This window comes from Trichophyton verrucosum, assembly GCF_000151505.1.
Source record: "Trichophyton verrucosum HKI 0517 chromosome Unknown contig00727_1.f1.exp, whole genome shotgun sequence".
Classification (NCBI taxonomy): Eukaryota; Fungi; Ascomycota; class Eurotiomycetes; order Onygenales; family Arthrodermataceae; genus Trichophyton; species Trichophyton verrucosum.
In genome coordinates, this window is record NW_003315263.1 from 1 (window position 1) to 19,868 (window position 19,868).

General features: G+C 49.9%; 9 protein-coding genes across 9 annotated transcripts; 3 read left to right on the top strand and 6 right to left on the bottom strand.

Annotated features, from left to right (window-relative positions):
- Positions 1-2,752: 2,752 nt before the first annotated feature.
- Positions 2,753-4,733, top strand: TRV_06539 (uncharacterized protein; the record flags this gene model as incomplete). Its single annotated transcript, XM_003019379.1, has 2 exons — positions 2,753-3,338; positions 3,397-4,733. 2 exons carry the CDS (start codon positions 2,753-2,755, stop codon positions 4,731-4,733), a joined length of 1,923 nt encoding a protein of 640 aa, XP_003019425.1.
- A 1,864-nt stretch (positions 4,734-6,597) lies between these two features.
- TRV_06540 (uncharacterized protein) lies at positions 6,598-7,147 on the bottom strand (the record flags this gene model as incomplete). The annotated part of the gene is made up of 2 exons (XM_003019380.1): positions 6,598-6,700; positions 6,765-7,147. 2 exons carry the CDS (start codon positions 7,145-7,147, stop codon positions 6,598-6,600), a joined length of 486 nt encoding a protein of 161 aa, XP_003019426.1.
- A 564-nt stretch (positions 7,148-7,711) lies between these two features.
- Positions 7,712-7,936, top strand: TRV_06541 (uncharacterized protein; the record flags this gene model as incomplete). Its single annotated transcript, XM_003019381.1, has 1 exon — positions 7,712-7,936. One exon carries the CDS (start codon positions 7,712-7,714, stop codon positions 7,934-7,936), a length of 225 nt encoding a protein of 74 aa, XP_003019427.1.
- An 81-nt stretch (positions 7,937-8,017) lies between these two features.
- Positions 8,018-8,802, bottom strand: TRV_06542 (GPI anchored protein, putative; the record flags this gene model as incomplete). Its single annotated transcript, XM_003019382.1, has 2 exons — positions 8,018-8,305; positions 8,386-8,802. The coding sequence occupies 2 exons, from the start codon at positions 8,800-8,802 to the stop codon at positions 8,018-8,020; spliced, it is 705 nt and encodes a 234-aa protein (XP_003019428.1).
- Positions 8,803-9,473: 671 nt separating this feature from the next.
- Positions 9,474-10,031, bottom strand: TRV_06543 (Ctr copper transporter, putative; the record flags this gene model as incomplete). The annotated part of the gene is made up of 1 exon (XM_003019383.1): positions 9,474-10,031. The coding sequence occupies one exon, from the start codon at positions 10,029-10,031 to the stop codon at positions 9,474-9,476; it is 558 nt and encodes a 185-aa protein (XP_003019429.1).
- Positions 10,032-10,727: 696 nt separating this feature from the next.
- On the top strand, positions 10,728-12,365 carry TRV_06544 (metalloreductase transmembrane component, putative; the record flags this gene model as incomplete). Its single annotated transcript, XM_003019384.1, has 1 exon — positions 10,728-12,365. One exon carries the CDS (start codon positions 10,728-10,730, stop codon positions 12,363-12,365), a length of 1,638 nt encoding a protein of 545 aa, XP_003019430.1.
- Positions 12,366-12,482: 117 nt separating this feature from the next.
- On the bottom strand, positions 12,483-14,885 carry TRV_06545 (phenol hydroxylase, putative; the record flags this gene model as incomplete). Its single annotated transcript, XM_003019385.1, has 5 exons — positions 12,483-12,952; positions 13,042-13,522; positions 13,564-13,586; positions 13,644-14,655; positions 14,748-14,885. 5 exons carry the CDS (start codon positions 14,883-14,885, stop codon positions 12,483-12,485), a joined length of 2,124 nt encoding a protein of 707 aa, XP_003019431.1.
- Positions 14,886-16,108: 1,223 nt separating this feature from the next.
- TRV_06546 (uncharacterized protein) lies at positions 16,109-17,488 on the bottom strand (the record flags this gene model as incomplete). The annotated part of the gene is made up of 2 exons (XM_003019386.1): positions 16,109-17,276; positions 17,406-17,488. 2 exons carry the CDS (start codon positions 17,486-17,488, stop codon positions 16,109-16,111), a joined length of 1,251 nt encoding a protein of 416 aa, XP_003019432.1.
- Positions 17,489-18,886: 1,398 nt separating this feature from the next.
- On the bottom strand, positions 18,887-19,344 carry TRV_06547 (uncharacterized protein; the record flags this gene model as incomplete). Its single annotated transcript, XM_003019387.1, has 2 exons — positions 18,887-19,029; positions 19,089-19,344. 2 exons carry the CDS (start codon positions 19,342-19,344, stop codon positions 18,887-18,889), a joined length of 399 nt encoding a protein of 132 aa, XP_003019433.1.
- Between the last annotated feature and the right edge of the window lie 524 nt (positions 19,345-19,868).

Genomic DNA, 19,868 nt, shown 5'->3' on the forward strand with positions numbered 1-19,868 from the left:
CCTTTCCTTTTCCCTTTCTTTCTTTCTATTTTCCGGCCGTCGTCCTTCGTCTGGCCTCCTGTGTCCGCGTTCATATGCCTGCAAGCTTGAAGATCCTGTGGAAATCGCCCTTTTGCTTCTCCACAAAGTGCCGATAATTCTCCGCATACGAGACGTGACGGGGACTTTACAGCCGCCACCAGTCGGAGCAGGCGTATCAATACAGCTGTGTTACACCGACATCAGTGACTTTCTTTTCTTCGCCATCGATCCCAACGCTTTCTTTTTCTTCTCTTTGGCGAACAGAGCCAGCCCAGGTCAACGAAGTCCAGACTCTTGGTCGCTGGCGGCGAGGTGTGCCTGGAAGCTCGTGGGCTTTGCGCTTTGCGGAACCGTTGGCTGCAGTTCTAGCTTGGGTTTCCATGGGAAGTTACGCCAGCAGATCATGGCGTCGGCTGCTGATAGTGACTGATATTCCTCAACCTCTTACCACAAGGCGGCCAGAAGATATTCGCCACGGCTTCACTTTCCACAGAGCGAAAAAAAACCTGGTTAGGGGCCAAGCGATGGGGCCAAGGGGCTCTCCTAGGAAGCATATTCAATATTATCTCTATGTTTCTGCCTAAAAGTGGAGAGAAATATGGGTTTATATTGGCCCCCCTGAAAGCGTGCAAGATACCACCTCCTCCTCCTCCTCGACAACAACATGCCTATGCCTGACATCATCGAGAGGAGGAGGAGGGGGAGGGGGCCGCGGAAGCTAGAGATGCACTGGCTACAGCTAATTCCGTACGTGAGGAATGAATTTCGTTTTCAATAGCCACAGTCTGCTCCGGCTGCCCACGTCACCATTATACTTACTGTACATTACAGATTACAAGGACAAGGAAAAAAAGCGCCTGCAAGGCAGTGTTATAAGTACGTACATGCGGGAGAAAAGCGCTAAACTATAACTACCTCGGCACGGGCTTGACAAAATTTCGCTATTTCAAACCCTCCTAGTATCATCATTGCTACAAGGGACCCGGCCAAGGTACCCATCAGGATCTGTGATTCAGGGTGTAACATCACCCAAGACAAATGTCATTTTCTACTACGGAAGACTCCGGAAATAAAGAGTATAGATGACAGTCAAATAGTGTTTGCTCTGTTTGTGATCGGGTGCTCTCTGCACCTTGTGGATGTCCATCTACTTAAAGGTCAACCTAACTTTTATATTAGTTGACCCTATCGGAAAATCACTAGTTACCGATGGATCGGTTTTTAATATCGGAAATCGGTTGGCTCCAGAGGGACCCTTTCCCGTAGCCAGCCAAAGATGCTAGAGACTGCCTTGTGTCCTCTGCCATGGGCACAAGACCCTCCTCTTCCCATCAACATGACGAATCGTCTGTCGATTCCATCTTAGCACGAACTTCTGCATGGGTCTAATTGGCAACCTGCTGTTTTCCTATTAGCTCGGAATAATCACAGGGACCACTCACAAGGTTGCAAGTGGCGACTCAAGGAGGCATGTCTTCTTGTGCCCTTCACTGTTTACGGGGCTAATAAGAAGTTTGTCCCGCTGAAGTTGAGACATGCATGGATCGTTGGATAGAACCATGAAGCTGCCGGGCTGAGTCGGGAAGTGGTTAGAAAGAATAATACTTACTTATGGCGGATGGTAAGTTTAGCCCCGGGCAATTCCGCAATACTACAAAGCTAATCTAGAGTTAGTTACGGAGTATGCCAATGCCTGGGCACTGAAAAGTGTGTAATTCCTTGGGTATCCGCTATGGAGAGGGTTCACTGACCAGACTCCGACTTTTCTAGATCTGTGGAGTTGACGTTACCGCGAGATAAGGGAGTTCAAAGATCTGCATGGCCTGATTAGATCGGGAGTATGGTTCATTATTCTTCAAATATACCAGTACGACATAACTAAGACATGCCAATATTTACGGCAAATTAATGTTGATGGTTTCGGCCCAGCACCAATCAGGGGGCAGGATTGAAGTTTTAATAACATTTTGACAAGGACTTAGTTGATGTGATAATGCTGTTAATGGAATCAATTACCGGTTATTACTATCTTCCTTGTCTCACCCAACTCTAGTTCTCTACCGCTGCATCGGATAATGGTTGTACGGAGTATAGCTATTAATCTCGACAGCCACATAGACTATGCTAGAGTAGTTAGCCTTGTGAAAGCATTAGATAGCATACGCATACTTCCAACTATTCACTTCCCAATCTCCTAAATTCTGCTCCAATCTTGCCATATACCCCCTTCCCTTACTCCCGTCCCTTCCTCCCTTCCCTTACCCCCTCCCCTCTCTCACTCTCACTCACTCACTCTCTCTCTCTCTTCTTACCTCGCCGTCCTCGCCGTCCTCTGCGTCTCTTCACTCCTCCGTCTGTGCGCTGATATGATGACTAATATCATGACTAAGCAAGTTGCCCTGGCAACTCCGTCCATCGACTTGCAGCTTGCGATCTCAAAGCCAACTTTTAGTGCACGAATGATAACCTGACCCTAGCCAGATCGCTGTCGCTAATACAGCCAGCAAAGATTAGTGACTTGAGCTAGCTAACTTATCGATCTAAGCTGCGTGCAACTGTTTTTCGTGGCAGCCACACGCGCAACGGACTGCAGCGCGAGCGAGTGGGCGGGCGAGAGAGCTAGCGAGTCCAATCCTCCTTCGCGGGGCAGAGGCGATAAACATCAACATTCACTCAATTCCACATCAACATCAACAGCAACCGCCCATCCTGTTTACTTATCGACCCTGTGATGGATGCGAATAATATACCACCATACTCCCTCGGAAAGCAGACAACCCCCCATTTCCCACCGATGCTCAACACGCGGTCTGGCAACGAGCCCTATGAGCGGCCGTTGACTCCCCCTCAGACTCAGGCCGGCTTTATCAGTCCCATCAACACCCCGCAAGGCAGCCCGAGCAAAAACAAAGTACCGCCTGGTGCCACAGGGCTAGTCAATGTGTTCGACAATGCCATGAGGCTCACCCCGTCTTCGCCGTCCAAGTCAGGTTTCGGTAAATCGCCACTGTCGCCAGGACGAGGCCAGGTTGACGATTTGACTGCGTACAATGAAGGAAGGGAAGAGTCTGTGAGGCCGGGGAGCCCTACTCGGCTGTCAAACAAGGAGAATGCCCCAATCCCTGGGCTGCGGTCAGGAAAGGAAGCGAATACTTTAAGCCATGCTGCTATGTCGCGTCGTGAGCAGTATCAGACAGGTGATCGGATGGAGGCTGGCCTTCGAAAACCACAAGCTCAAATCAGGGGCTTGACCGCAGAGGAACTGGAGAAGTTACAGCAGCCGAAAGTTAAGCGTCTTGCCAATGTCACGCAGCTCTGTTAGTTATACTTTTTGACATCCCCTTTGGTTCCTGGATATGCGCTAACCTAGTAAAGATTTCCTTGACCACTACTTCAACCTTCTCAGCTATGTTCAGAACCGACAGATACGCAGCGCCCAATTTGCTGCTGCCTATCCCCCTCCACCTGAGACAGATGAAGCAGAGTACGAAGTTGCACGCCATAAATATTTAGGCCGAGAACGTGCCAACCTTCGCAAACGGAGGACTCGTCTGCGACATGGCGACTTCCAGATTCTAACCCAAGTTGGTCAGGGAGGCTATGGGCAAGTCTATCTCGCACAGAAGAAGGACACTCGTGAAGTGTGCGCGTTAAAGGTCATGAGCAAGAAGCTGCTCTTCAAGATGGACGAGATCAGGCACATCTTGACGGAACGTGACATCCTAACAACTGCAAAGAGTGAATGGTTGGTGAAGCTACTTTATGCTTTTCAGGACGATACTCAAATATACCTTGCCATGGAATACGTCCCTGGAGGTGATTTCCGTACTCTACTCAACAACACAGGGGTCCTCCACAACCGACACGCTCGATTCTATATCGCTGAGATGGTAGCCTGCGTGGATGCTCTCCATGTTCTCGGATACATTCATCGAGACTTGAAACCAGAGAACTTCCTTATTGACTCTACCGGACACGTTAAGTTAACTGACTTTGGATTGGCAGCGGGCATGCTTAATCCTACCAAGATTGAGTCTATGCGGTTGAAACTAGAGGAGGTCGGAAAGACGGCCGTGCCATTTGGTCGGCCGATGGAGCAACGCTCAGCTGCTGAAAGACGCGAGGGTTACCGATCACTTCGAAAGCTTGATGTCAACTACGCAAAATCAATCGTTGGATCGCCTGATTATATGGCTCCAGAGGTGCTGAGCGGTGAGGAATACGACTTCACTGTTGACTACTGGAGTTTGGGGTGTATGCTCTTCGAAGCTCTGACGGGCTACCCTCCTTTCGCTGGAGCTATTGTGGATGAAACATGGCAGAATCTCAAAAATTGGAAAGATGTGTTGCGCAAGCCACAATACGAAGATCCGAACTACTATCTCTCCCGACGTACTTGGGACTTTATTACTCGACTTGTTGCTTCGAAGGAACATCGGTTCAAGAATGTTACTGAAATTCACAACCATGACTATTTCGCTGAAGTTAACTTCAACACCCTGAGAGAAGAGCAGAAGGCTCCGTTTGTCCCGGACCTTGACTCTGAAACGGATGCTGGCTACTTCGACGACTTCGGAAACGAGGCTGACATGGCTAAATATAAGGAGGTACATGATAAACAGAAGGCACTTGAGGATATGGCTGATCGTGACGAAAAGATGAACAAGAGCGTCTTCGTTGGGTTCACTTTTAGGTATGGAATCGCACTCTAGAGATTACTTCTACGCGATTTTTTTTTGCTAACGGTGAAATGAATAGACATCGAAAGCCGGTCATTGATAGCGACGGACGCAGCAGCCCTCGGAAGGGTATCCCGACCGACGGATCCTTTGGAACCATGTTTTAAAGAAAATTGACTCGCCGAAGCCACTGCTTTCACCGACGTTGTGTGTTTGCCACCGACTATCTCCAATATATCCATCCCTCCTTCTTCAACCCCTTCCCAGAGCTGGCTCCGTTAATTTTACCCATTCGCTTTTCCTTCAACCGCTCGGCAAATAAATTTATTGTAATATCTGTAGCTGTTTTACATGGCGTGGTGCAGGCATTCATTTTCACTCTCATTTTTATCCCACCCCCTTGACATTCAGACCTTGCCAAACGTACTACAGATATGTTCTAAACCTCCATACTCTGGTCCATCTTTTCTCCTTTTCCTTTGACTGTGTGAATCCTTTTCTTCTTGTGCATTTTTTTGTTGCATACACTCTCATCATCTGTTCCTGGTTTCTTTAGGGTGGGTAAACGTTTCTCTTTTCTTTTGGTATCGTAGCCTTATTATAACATTACGAGTATAGTTGACTGATGGTTCTGTTTCTCTCCTGTAAATGTCTTGAACCACAAAACTTGTAGACGTCTATTGTAGTTGAATGTATGTAAACAAAGGAACTGACTGGCTGGTTTAAGCGTGGAGGCGCCTGGGCGGGATGACGTAACGAGCTCGTATGTTTAGAGCCGCATAACGAGTTTAAGGATCTGAACCTTCAATCACAGACCGGAGCTTCTTCCAACCTTCCCTCTACCATCGACCTCGCATTCAACCAACGAGCTCAACAACCACGAAGCTAACTGGACAAATACACCCCAATCGTTCTTTCACCATGTTTCGCTTTGTAAGTTCTTTCTGTTTGACTCTCCAAGTAACCAACATCGACTAACAAAGCGCCTTTACCGTGCCTAGCATAAAACCTTAGACATCATCACGCTCTTCCACAAGCCCACCCTCGCATCATCCACCGAAGCACTATCTGTCCTGCAGAGGGCCTCAACAGCCATCAAAGAAGGAACAGCAACATCCCCTTCCGGCTCCCCACTACGAAATTCCGACTTCGAACTAAACGTTACGGAAGAGCCGCCAACCACGGACCAACTCAAGCTTATCATGGATTACATGACATCCTCCCCTCTTGCGAGCGGGGGTATCGGGGTGGGCAAGCCAGGTGACTTGGTATCTGGAGCTACAGACCGATCTGATGCTGTTAAGCGGCTGAAGGAGAATGGTGACAGTTTCATAAGGCCTGTGGTGAGTTGTGAGTCACTGGGTTAGATATGGAATGGGGAACTGACTGGGTTGATCTGCGAATGTAGGTTGTGGACTGGAATAATGGGAAAGCAGGTATGTTCCGTTTCAGATATGAGAGGTGTCTTGTAAATTATGTGTGTGCTAATTGGGATCGTTTCATAGTGCTTGCTACGAGTGAGTCGGCGATATTGAAGCTGCTCTCGGAAGAGACCTGAAGACGCTAGTGATCATAAAGACTCCTTCCCCACTCTTACGGTTTTATTATTTACTTTATAACATGAATGAAACGAGTACGTGTTAGTCGTTGAGGGAAACATCGCTGTATTATTGTTGTATATTATGTATTGATGCTCTAATGACTAAAAATTTTTTACGCTGCTCTATACGAAGCGCATTGAGTACGCTACCTGAATGCTACATTATCAGTGTAATGTAGCGGACGAACGACGGCCTATATATCTTGCCAACCAAAGAGCGAGGAAGACAAAGAAAATAAGCCCAAGAGCTGAGGAGAATATCCATTGACGGTCGTTGCTGGGCTTACCCACACCGAGTCATAACTCAGAAGAGGCCGCAGTTCCCTCAGCCGGGATGATGCGGTCAAGGAATTTCTCGAGGTCCTGAATCTCATCTGGATCGCCGGAATGGCCCAGTCCGCTATGAAAGGAAAATATTAGCACAGACATCACGTAGTGAGCGACTTGAAGATATTTTAACGCACTGATAAGTTTTAAAGTCGACGTCGACGCCCATATCCTTCAGGATGGAGGCAGTTTTCTCTCCATACTGGTGCTTAACCACCTGATCGATATCTCCATGGCCCATAAAAAGGGGTGTCTTCTGATTCGGCCAACCCTCTGGGATATGCTTCTTGAGCTGTTCAGAAGACAAAGGAAGGTAGCATGACAAGCCAAAGATACCACCTAGCTTTACAGGGGAAGCGAAGCCGGTGACCAGCGCCATAGCTCCGCCCTGAGAGAACCCACCGAATACGATGCGAGAGGGTTTGATTCCCTTGTCTATTTCTTCTTTGATGAGAGTGTTGAAGTAATCGCGGGACTTCAGGATGCCTTCCTCGTCACGCTGGGCAAAGAACTCCTCCATGGTTTGCTGGTGGCTGTTAGTGTTCAAGTGTTCATCGTGGGTTTAGGGCGCGAGTGTGAGGGTGGGATCGCGGAGGGAATCGTACTGTAGGAGAGAGGTTTTTGATATCGTACCATCCCGGCATGGACATGCCGAAGTTCTAAAGCAGACGATTGACAGTCAGCAGAGGGAAGAGTGGAGAGAGGACAGGGACAGGGGAGATGAGGGCAGACATACCACGGTGATCGGGATGGAGGGTGCGTTGGGGAAGATAAAGGAGACTTCATCATACATCCCGCGTCGGCGCCAGTTTTGGGCCATCATCATCCTTCAGTCAAGGCATATTAACAAGTGTTCAGCTGCATGTACGGAGTATAGGGCGCATCGCATCATACCAGCCTGCTCCGCTATTCGGGTTCGGTTAGAAGTGGTAAGACTCTGTAGCTGTTGCGCGAAGGATAACTCACGTGTCACCCAGGCCATGGGCCATGATGACGGTAGCGGTGTGCCTCTTAAGGGCCGGGACAACAAATGGTGCTTTCGTGGCCATGGTGACGGCGTTGTCAGTGTGGAATTTGGTTATGGATGAGTTGCTTGCCCTTGATCTCTGGCCTTCAAGGATGGAAGAAAAAGGAACAAAACTTTCCTCGGCTCGCGATAAGCCTTATCTTTGTTACTAATATATTACTAATCAAAGGACCTCATGGGTTTGGTCACGTGCAGCGCGAAGGATGGACGGAGACGAGGAAGACGGACGACGTCAAGGAAGAAGAAGAAGAAAACACTTGGGAGAGACAGAGGAAGAAGTGAGATCGATCGAGTCATATTTCGTCATATCCGCACCAAGTTTATCCATCGAATGATGTTGGGGGTATCATCTATTGTACATATTTACAAGAGAGCAACGCCTCCAGCGACGGCAGCACCAAGAACGCCCCAAACAGCGGCTGTCTGAAGCGGTGCCGCGTTGCCAGTTGGGCTGGGACTCTGTCCACCAGAACCTCCAGAACCTCCAGAACCACCGGAAGAACCACCCTGTGGCTGACCATTCGGCGTGGACTCGTTGGCGTTTCGATTAGCAGCCTCGCCGCTGAAGGGCATGGCCTCGACGCCGGTGCCGTTCTTGCAGCTCTCCGGCTTGACATATCGTGCAGACATGGTGTACACGGCGTCGATGCACTGTGAATAGCTCGTTAGCATATTGGCCCCAAAAAACAACAAAAAGATGATAGTCATGAGGGCAGAGGGGCAGTTCATACGTGGAAAAGACCGCCCTTTGGATCACCGTTGCTGAGAACCTGGATGGTGGCCTCCATGCCATCCTTTGGCTTGAAACCGACGACGTCCTCTGAGAAGGACACTTCTGGGAGACAGAAGGCTCCGAGACCGACTTGTCTGAAGGTCTTGACGACGGAGATATTGAAGTTGGATCCCGGGTTAGATCCTAGGCCGAGCAGCACCTGGACGGCCGCCTGGTCGTGGCCCATCTCCATGGCAATGGCAAGTTTTGGGTCATCGAGGGGAATCTTGACTCTTTCCCGGGAGGGCTCTGTTGGGCCACCGCATGGGAACATCGGCTGGGTGTCTTCGCTGCCACCTCGAGTTGGAGGCGCCTCGACGTTGAAGTGCGCAGCGACGAGCGGCAGCAGGGCGGGGAGGATCGCGAGCAGCTTCATCTTGACCTGTCTTGACTCGTAACGGTCTGTCACTATCGCAAGCGGGAATTTCAACAATTGAGCGTGTGATAATGAGACTACGACCAAGCAGAGGCAGAGGCAGAAACAAGGAGGGCCCTTTGCCCCTTTATACCAACCCAACCCAACCTTCTCCCTTACTCTGCCATTGCTAGGCACTTTCTGTCCCCCCCGCGGATGTTGCCTTCGCCCTTTTTTGCTTCTGCCGATACCCGGGCATCCTCCAGCCAATGAGACGCCGGCTAATGGCGAGTGACTTCGCTTCTCCCGCAAATTTTGGGCGCAGCGCAAAGTTACTCTCCGCAACCTTTTAGACGCAGGGGAAGCCGCTCTGCGCTTAGGTAATATGCTCAATCCCACTCACGGGGGAAAAAGCAAACAGCGTTTGGATGTCGAAGTCGTTACTCCTACCAGGTTCTATAATTAGGTATGGATATGATAGAAACGGAGATGGAGATAAAGATATATACAGATGCCGATGGTATAAACATGAAGACAACGAAAGACGAAAGAGAATGAAAGACAACGAAAGAGGATGAAAGAGGATGAAAGACGCTAATGCTCCTCGAAACGGTGGGCATAACGCCCTACTGCCAGGTCGCCGACAAAGATGCCCACCAGGATACACATGAAGTAGCCGACGTTCATGGTCATCACAGCCAACATGCTATTTCGGTGTTAGTATAAGATACACCACCACAAGGAAAATGAAGTAGAGGAATTGCGTACAGGAGATAGCCGACACCAGCGTTGAGAGTCACCATGGCCGCCCGCGGCAGGTCAACGCTGAACCTCCAGGGCATCACCGGCGGCCCTGCAGTCGCGTTGACGACTCGAACATTCTCCTCGACGCCGTGGGCGCTTATCAGCCGGCCCGTCTTCTTCTCGTCTGCGTCCTCGCTGCTGCGTTCCGACTCGGGCTCTGTTGGCGACGTCGGCGATCCGGGCGGTGATATCGATGCCCTCCGGCCCTGGACTATGACATATCGTCGTTCTCTGGCTGCGGCGAGGAAGCGCCGGTCCATGATAGATTTGGCCGTGAGCAGCACTCTGGCCACGACTCCGAGCACAATGAGGAAGATGCATGTTCCGGCGTATGCACCACTGGTCCGCGGCGTCCAGCTCAGCGTGTACAGGGGCGTTGCGGGTATGTTCTGGAAGACCATGGCCACCGCCATGTTGGGGTCCGACGAGCCATGCGAGTGAGCCATCCTGCTGTCGAGAACCGAGGACGGCGTCTGGCGATGAGTGCTGGGCAATGGAGGATGTTGTTGATGTTGCTGTCTCCTCCTCGACTTGGAGGCTGCGACGCCGATGATGATGTTGAAATAGGGAGCGACGACAAGCGACTAAGCGACAGGGAAAAAAAAAGGACCCGCGGGATGAGCAGATTATTAGGCATAAGCTTGCTCTTTTTGCTAACCTTAACCTTGTCTCGGTTGGCTTATGTAATATGCTCACCCTCCAACTCCCGCGGTTGCTATTAATACATTATTATTTTAGGGAGATTTCAACTCCTCCTCGAAACTACCCCGGGCTATCTCGATTACTGTCGCTGTCACTGTCACTGTTACTACCGCGGACAGGGGGTGATAGGAAGATGGCTCACAATCATGGCGGAGGCGCGACGCCCACGGGGGACGGCGTGCCAACGTACTTTGAGATGCAGCGGATGTACTGGGCGGTCGTCGGGACAGCAATTGGCGTCGCTACAGCTTGCAACATCCTCAACAAGATAGTCGCCGCGCAGAGGTATGTAGGAAAAGAGCGGCTGCATGGTGACGTAGAAAGCTGGCTGTTATATATAGGAGAATTTTGACTGACAAAGGGGTAGATCGACCGACACGACGAGGACGCCGGCAAAGCCCAAGTCGCTCTTCTTCAACATCTATGCGACGCTCACAGCCATGGCGAGAGAATACTCGTCAGCAACCCTCAGCCCGCTGAAGATGGGGCGGTGGGAGCTCCAGCCGCCGCCGCTGGGCAGAGTCAGCGTTGTCCTGGCCAACTTCATCGCCGTCATGGTGTTCTGCTTCTACAAGCTCAACACCTTGGACAAGTGGTCGTGGGAGACGGTCGGGTACCGGACCGGGTTCATGACCGTCGCCCAGCTGCCGCTCATCTTGCTGCTGGCCGGCAAGAGGAACATCATCGGCTTCCTGACGGGCTCCAGCCACGAACGGCTCAACTGGCTGCACCGATGGACCGCCAGGACGCTCTGGATGTCCGCTACCGTCCACATGGGGTTCTGGTTCCGCAGCTGGGGGCGCTTCAACTACATTGCTACCAAAGTCAGAACGGATCCCCTGACGCAGCGAGGGATAGCAGCCTGGTCTATCCTTACCTTCATCCTCTTTGCCACTCTTTCGCCCGTGAGACGCTGGAGTTATGAGCTTTTCTTCGTCTCCCACGTTGTGACTTATGCGGGCTTCATTGCTGCTGCATGGCTGCATGCCGAGCCCGAGGTTAAGATGTGGGTTTGGGTGTCTATTGCTCTCGTTGTCTTTGATCGAGTAGCCAGGTGGGCGATGATGGTTTGGTCGAACCTCGCTATCTTCTCCCGGTCATCTTCCCGCAGTAACTCCCCCTCTTCTTCTCTGTGGGCGAACTATGCTACATTCGCCCCCTTGGCTGGAAATGTTACCAGAGTCACCATCCGCAACCCAGTCATCTCCTGGAAGCCGGGCCAGCATGTCTTCCTCTTCGTCCCTGCTCTTGCCCCCTTCCAAAGCCATCCGTTCACCATCTCTTCCCTTCCATCGGACAACAAGATAGAATTCCTCATCCGTGCCGAGTCAGGTGCTACCAGAGCCATTCTCAACCACGCGGGGAAGTGGAATACCACCATCGACTCGGACTCAACTCGTCTTGTTGCTCTCGATGGACCATACGGCGCTATCAGGCCCCTTCGCCAGTTCGACAGTGTCGTCTTCTTCGCAGGCAGCATGGGAGTAACTTTCACCATGCCATTACTGCGTGACATTGTCGAGGGCTGGAAGGGAGAATGCAACGGCGGTTCCGTCCCCATTACCAAACATATCCATTTTGTCTGGGCCATTCGTTCCCATTCACACATCTCATGGTTCCAGAAGGAGCTGGAGTCTCTCATGCGGGACGTGGAAGACTGCCGAGCAACCAACTCCAAGTTCAGGCCAACGTTTGAAATAAGCATATACCTCACTTCCGATCCTCATCTGTCTGCTACTAGCCCTTCGGCTCACGGTACCGGTCTACATATACAACGTACCCCTTCGACAGCTTCCGATTCATCTCAGACGACATCCCTTTCCCCCCTTGTTTCCTGGGAAAAGGGTCTATCTTCCAAGTCCCCAGTCTGTCTCAGGACGGGTAGACCGAATATCGACAACATCATTCTCTCGACTCTTGAGGTGGCAGAGGGCGAGAGCGCTGTCGTCGTATGCGGTCCCAGTGGGCTCAGCACAGATGTACGACGCAACGTCGTCTCTCTATCTGACGAACGAGCAGTACATAAAGGTACAGGGGCGCAGGGTATATATTTACATGTCGAGGAATTCGGTTTCTAACGCCCTTTCCACCCGCCCCCTTTTTCTTCAAGTACATAGTCAGTGATGTCATGAGTATATAAATGAGACGCCTTTTTTTTTCACACTCTCTCCATCTCTCGCATTTAAATTCCCCGTCTACTTGTTGTGCTCCTGTCCCAGCCAAATACAGCCCTCTAGGAAGCGCCCTATTTTATCAACCCCCGTCTCGTCCAGACATGCCACTCCACCAACATACCCATCCGGTCTAATCACGGCAATAGCGCCTTCATCCTCACTTACACCATAAAGCTGGTATGCATCCTCACTAGCAACAGCAGAACAATAAACGTTCATTTCTGCAACTTCATGCAGGGAGCTAGGCACATCACTCCAGACAAAGGATGAAGTAGGCAGTGGGGCCTTTGGTGGTGAGGTTGGCGTTAAACCTACCAATGCACGCGGGTAGATGGTGATAAGCTGCAAGATATTACCGGATGAATACATGGAGGATACCCGTTTGACCATCTCACAGAGTCCAGTTAGAGTCTGACTTGACATTCCGTTCGGATCAAGTAAGTCACCCGATGTAAGGCATAGGACCCGAAATGCGCCGGTGGCTGGTATTTCTGTTGCAAAAATAACATACAAGTTAACCCATTTGATCTAGTTAATCTAGTTATATGCCGACAGGTCGGCATGGTAAAGGACAACGAACCGTCGTGTAAGTCCACATGGCAGCCGTCTGCATGTCTCTTCAGCTTGACATTCAACAACCGCCTACCAGGCCTCAAGATACCAGCCAGATAATCCGTTCCCCTGATCACATTGTGATCAATGGATTTATCGACCAAGATGCTCTCGGGATACTCAATTCCACATCCACTAGTGAACCCGTTGCCGGTCCTGAATACTTCCAGGAACTGGTCATGTGTCAGTTTGGAGCCAGCTGCACTTGCAGTGCCGATTTTGCCCGAGAACATGGAGGAGAATGACCGGTCAAATTCGATTAGTTGTTGTGCAATTGTGCGGCGTTCTGTCTCGTAGGTGTCGAGAATTGTATCCGGGGAACTGGCGCTCTTGTGTGAGACGGGAGAAAGTCCGTTAACAGAGTAAGCCAGTTTCCATGCGAGGTTGAAAGAGTCCATCATTGAGACATTCATCCCTTGACCAGCCTGTGACATGTTAGGGTACAACCTCTGTATACCACTTGGAAGAGTGCTTCTATCAAGTTACTTACCTTGGGACTATGCGTATGGCATGCTATATACCGTCAGTCAACACATTCTTTGTTCCAAAAAAAGGACCTCCGGAACGTACCATCTCCAACAATGAACACTCTGTGCTTTCCATTGGCGTCCCTCACTAAGAAGTGGTCGCTTACTCGCTGTCCAATCTGGTATGCAGTCCACCATTCGACCTTCGTGCCCTCCCTCTGCTTAATATAGTATGGTTTGATAGCCTCCTGGGCCTGCTTCATGATACTTTCCACGGTAACTTGTCCCCGTCGAGCTCTAGGGTCATCATACCCTTTCTTAAACCCTTGAGCTTTCGTTGTTCCTGCAATATCAGCTTCATCAACCTTGACGTCACCGGGAACCTGCACGTAAAGACGCGTAATGAAAGCTCCCGTCATGGACCGCTCGCGAGGGATGATCATGATGGAGCCAGCATCGGAATGAACAGCAGTTTGTCTTCGAACATCCGGGAAATCTGTATCAACTACCAGATCAATGACACCCCATATATGGTCTGTCATCTCCCCTTCTAGCTTCAACCCCATGCATCGACGAACAGTTGAGTGTGCGCCATCTGCACCGACAAGGTACTTGGAGCGAATAGTCCGTCTCCCGCCTGTTGGAGATTCAATTTCAGCAATGACTGGGAAAGCCGGGTCTCCTTCCTCGTCAATTTGCACGTCGAGCAGGGTCGTGGATCGTCGAACGCCTCCCGAGTACCGGAGAAGGTCGTCTTCGAGGATACGCTCCACTTTCCCTTGATGCGTAGTGGCTTCATGAGGATATCTAGCTGCGAGCGCAACATCGTCCACGATGGCAGTCCGCTCGATGCCTCTTGACCCAGTATTCGGTTCCCCTTCTCCCCCTTTCTGCTGAACAGGGTTCCAAAACGCAACCTCCCACACTGGGCAGCCGTCTGTAGATATCTCGTGCATCAACCCGAGGCTTTTAAGTACTTCCATTGTCCGCGGCTGTATCCCATCTGCCTGGCCTGCTCTCAGGATAGTGTCCCTGGACTCAATGCACAGAACCGACTTCTCTCCAAGTCCAAATCGTGAGAGAAGCAGCTTGAGCAGCATCCCGGCTGGGCCAGCCTATACTCCATAATCAGTCAATCATCCTTCTTCTTGTTCCTCCAAGCATTATCTGCCATAAACTGTCGTAAAGATCATGCCCCCGGACTTACCCCTGCGATCACCACTTCATATCTATTCTCCTCAGCGACGTGATCAGGCGCGTATCTCGGTAGCGAGGGAGCAAGAGAAGGCATCACATTAGGATCATGGCGACGATAGCCAGTATCCTGATAGCCTATGCTACCCATCTTGCCGGTCGTGGTCCTTTTACTGGCTCTTGTTCTGGTGTTGGCTGTATTCCACTCTGGGCAGGCCCCTTATATAGTCGCGGGTTAGTGCACCGGAACACAGGTGTCTGAAAGCCTTCCGCACGGAATCCTCATGTTTATATATAGCCATACAATCAGCTATATTTAAACTGGCGTAACATCAAAAGACGCGAATTCCGATGCATCCCCGACGGTCACCAGCGCAAGCGGTGCGACGGATGTGCACGCCCTGCATCTCCTTGTCCCATTGTCCATAAATATCCTGCATTTAGAGGCCCCGGAGTCGAATAGAAGCGGTTTTCTAGCTGGCTAACTTGACGATCAGTTCTGTGTGGTTTGAAATATAACCGATTTCTCGGTCTGGCTCTTGTTATTATATGCGGTGACATGAATGCCAGTGGATGTTGGTACAGGATCCCTACACAATAGAGGAGCTGGTTGGACGAGGCATGCAGCTCAAGGGTGTTCATGCAGGCAGTGGACGGGGGCCTGCAGGAAGGGCAAGGACTGCCACATTCTTTTCTCGTGAGACCAGATAGAAGAGATAAGATATGGTAGAGAAGACAGAAGAGAACAGAGAAGACAAAGAATGACCAAGGGTCTGTTTCGTGCAGGGAAGCGGGCGGTTGTAGATGTCTACGAGGGCATAGACAAATATACGCAGCGCCGCCTCAGCTATCTACGTATGGATAGATAGCTGCTTCGGGGTGGTATCAATCATGAATTAACACATAAGTCTAGTCGTAGGTCTATCTCGGCCTCCTCAACAAATGGAACAAGTACATAGTAGTAGGTAGTAACGGTGGTGGCCTGCCTCAGCCAGCCTTATACTGGATCCCTGCTGCCTCTCATATAACAGTGATCTTTGACTCAGTCCGCGCCGAGTCAGTGCAACATGGATTAACATAGCAAACTCCCTGGCGAGCGTGGTGGGAGTAGAAGGGAGAAGAAGAAGAAAACAGTACATAAGAGACAGGTCATATGGAGGGAGAATGAACGAAAAAAAGGAAACACACGATAAACACAAGCGCGAGCTATCATACGCATTTCGTCGAAGATACAAAAAGATGCTGTGAGCCAGCGATGGTCAAAAGGTTGGAGTCCAGATGGGCGAGGGAGTCGTAGCAAGATGGCTGGTTAGAGCGTGCAGTATGGTGAATGTCCAAGGAGGGTTTGTGGAAGGGAAATTGAGCAAAGGTTGGCTATATTTCTTCTCTGAGGCCGCAGAGATCGGTTCCCAGTACCATGTCGACCATGTGCCAGAATCGCCAGTAGAGGTTCGACTTTTGATCGTCAAACGAGCCATCTTCTCGCAGAGCAGGCCCGTCGCCGACAATGTCTCCCGTGAACCAACTCAGAATTGGTATCGACCGGAGCACTCGTTCCGTCATCGAGGGCTGGGGAGGAAGGGCTTCTGAAGCTGGACGCACAACTGCCCGTCGAACCGTGGGTATATGGGTCATAAATTCAGATTTGGCTGGTTTCGCTTCGGCTTCGGGTTCCGGTTGAGACCGGCCCGGTCGCTGGCGAAGAGTGTCCGCGTCTATATTGTTCTGTCCCATGACTGTGGCAGAGCTGGCCGTTGCTGTAGATTGAACGGACGCAGGGGCCTCGAAGCTATTACTTTGAGTATATGAAAATGAGCGGGGCAGAGATGAGCGATCATATTCGTTTGACTGCAGTAGCGATGCAGATGTGGATGGCTTGAGGGATGGATAGATCGAGTTGAGCCGCGACTGCTGCTCAAGGGTTGCTTTGAGTATGGGGGCGTCTTCTTGTGGTCCGTGGCCGTGGTACATCTCGCAGTGTACGAGACAGCCGTCAATTTCCTGGGGAGAGAAGTGACAAGCTCTATCAGCAGCTGCGAAAGAGTCAAAGGTCACTTTGATCCAGTGTGCTCCTCCGGCATATCTTTTTGATTTCCTGTTGGCATCGGCTGAAAGTTTCGGACGGATAACAACGTCACCTCCGCTAAGCAATTGAGGGTACTTGGGGTTGATCTCAGGATCGGTCCGGGAATAGTCTTCGCAGATATAGCCCAGTGAGATGCGTTCAAACTTGTCGATAACCTTCCACTCAACGCCCTTATCTTTGTACCCGTAGAGTATACATTCGGTCGCAACAGAATCTCCCGGTGTCCTGCTAGTCGCTGCATCATTCGAAGTTGTGTTGTTGGCTGCGAGTAATTTCTGCTGCGCTTCTTCCTCTTGCTGCAGGCTAAACAGTCTGCCGAACTCTGCAACATTCGGGTTCTCTCGCTTCGCTGGAGTCCCTGTTCGTGTAGCTGACCTGGTCGAGCCATATCGTGTATTCCTTCTTTTGCCAAACGGGCCCGTCTCTTCTGGCGGTCGTCGAGGGTTACGGGATTCACTGTTTGCTAGCGTTAGCCATTATGCCATTTTCAAAGGGCTTAACCGGGTTTCAAGTCGCAAAACAACAGGTCAAGGCAGCTCATTTAGCATATTCAGGCCGTGTTATGGAGTACTAGGGCTGGCTTACTCCTTGTAAACATATCCCCATGGCAGTGTGTTCCCTTTCTCATCCTTCGCGCGCTCCTCGAGCGGTACAGAGTGGTATTCCATGGCGCTTGATTAAATAACCAAGAGACCCAGCCTATGCGATGCTTTGGAGACTCACTGCCGGCAATGCCTACCAAGCAACAGAAGCAAAGCTGCTGCGTTGCGATGCTGAAGCTGTCGAAAGCTCTAACGCTCTTGTTTAATATTTATTTTATTATTTTTATTTTTTTCTCTATTTTAATGACGTCGGGAGCCTCCCACGTGATATTGATTAGTAATATATTATTAATTTCATATTAGTCATCACTGGCGGTTTGACTTTTTCCGACGCTTTTGCACTTTCTATCGCTTTCTCGCACTTTTTCCCTCCTTCTGCTTGTAACCTCAAAGTTCTGTTTGCCATTATCTTAAGAGATCAAACGCTCGCCTTCCCCGGCCCGAAGAAATCAGCAAATACGCCCTGCTCTACTACATATGTCCATAGTCTAATCGAACCTTATCCTCGATTTTAACGCAGCTGACCAATAGAAACTTGTTCCACTGCCCCGCTCGCCTGAACTTACGCTGCGACCAAGCGGCTCCAACGCTGGATATAGCTTAGCCAGAAGATGACCAGAGCAGAGATATATCGTACTACAGAGTACAGCTGCTAGAACATTACTTTTCTCAACTTTTCATCTGGGAGCTGAGGCAAAAACTGTTGAACCGATGGATGTCTCGGCACACTAAAGAGAGCAGCATGTATACGTGGGAGGGATCGTTAACTACGTGCTACAAAAGGGATACCTTTCTTTGCCAATTGAAGGCGTCAATCGCGCTCTATATTCAGTTAAAGGTGGCATCGACATGAACAAACTGGGCCAGTAGCATGACATACGCACTAGAAAATACCAAGCCAGCCGAGGATTCAGTCCATTTCACATACTCCGTACTGGCGTTAACACCATCCCAAGTAATCGAAAGGGGTCAGCTTATTTTGGAATACCATGCATCAAAGCCACGTGGGTCAACAGCCAGCTTAGTAGGCCAGTCGACTAGTGGATATGATTCCCAACATTATATGCCATGCCTGGTGAGTGAAAATGAAGGATAATATAGCACAGGTTGCGATTACACAATCCGTCTTCTCCAACGTCATCCAGAGTCTCTGTTAATCCAGGAATCTAGAATACTGGAATCAGGGAAACATCTACAATTGCCGTGCCACTCGAGACAAAACTTGTCAGTGAAGGAAAGGTCTATTTGCACTAATTACTGGAAGAAAAAAAATGGTTCAAACTCCCAAAAGGCCCATCCCATGAGGCCGAACAAAAGCTGCTGAACTGGTACAAACAGGGGCGTAAGTTTCTAAAGTTTGTGGAAGCTATTGGGTGCGGCAAGTACCTCAATCTAAATTCAGATGAGCATAAAGTGTTGACCAGAATCCTGCCATAAGAGTGTAGATGGTGTTGATTCTAAAGTCTATAGCCTCATGTCGCTGCTGTCAGAGCTGGAAGACAGGTCATATATGCTCTCAAAGTGCTCGTCCACTTCATCTGAGTCCATTGCGATGACATCATCCCCAATATCCATTCGTACACTATCTGACTCGTCTGTCTCGGCCACTGTTCAATATCTGTGAATAGAGACGAGTGGTCAGATTCAAGAGCTTCTCTACCCCTACCATATTCATTTCTAGGCCAATCTGACTTCTTTGATATCCCCAGACCAGCCATATATAAGGTTTCAAGAGGCTTTAATGCAGGGTCAGAACATCGAGTTTTGAGCAAGGTGGCTGAAGCAATTGGTACTAGTCTTGATGGATCCGATATCAAGGCTACCTTTCTCATGTCATTTGGAAAAGGTGCAGTTGAGGCTCGTTTTACATTTGGATATGCCGTGAACGCCTTCAAATTGGAGTGTTCCCTAACCAGCCACATCTTTCCAAAGGGGCTAAGTACAAGGTATATTCTGGAGCACGTAGCCATATAGATTGCAAGTAATCACTGGTATTTTGCTACTTTATCAACATAGCTAACTGCTATCAAGTCACTGAGGAAGCAGTGAAATCAGAGTGACATCCCCAGCCCTAACTGACGGATAAGTGTAAGCAACCGGACAGACTAGAGGAGACTGTGATTAGTTCGGCAAAGAGGTAGTGGGTGACAGAAGAGGCATATGTGCTGCCGTGAGGCATGTAACCAATCTTTAAGAACTAACAGAAAGACGCAAAACGGGCGACAACAAGAAAAAGCAAGCCGAGTAACCGAGTAAGGAAGATAAAGGGAAAAAAAAAAAGAATAACTCCAAGAAGAAGAAGAAGAAGAAAAGTAAATAAGACAAGGATATAAAAGTCGGCACTGGTATCAAGTAGATCGGAAAAAACAAGCAACGAGTGCACAAGTAATGAGGACCGGGGGGGAAGGGAAGAAGAAAAACGAGGACTAAACATGCAAAAAGATGA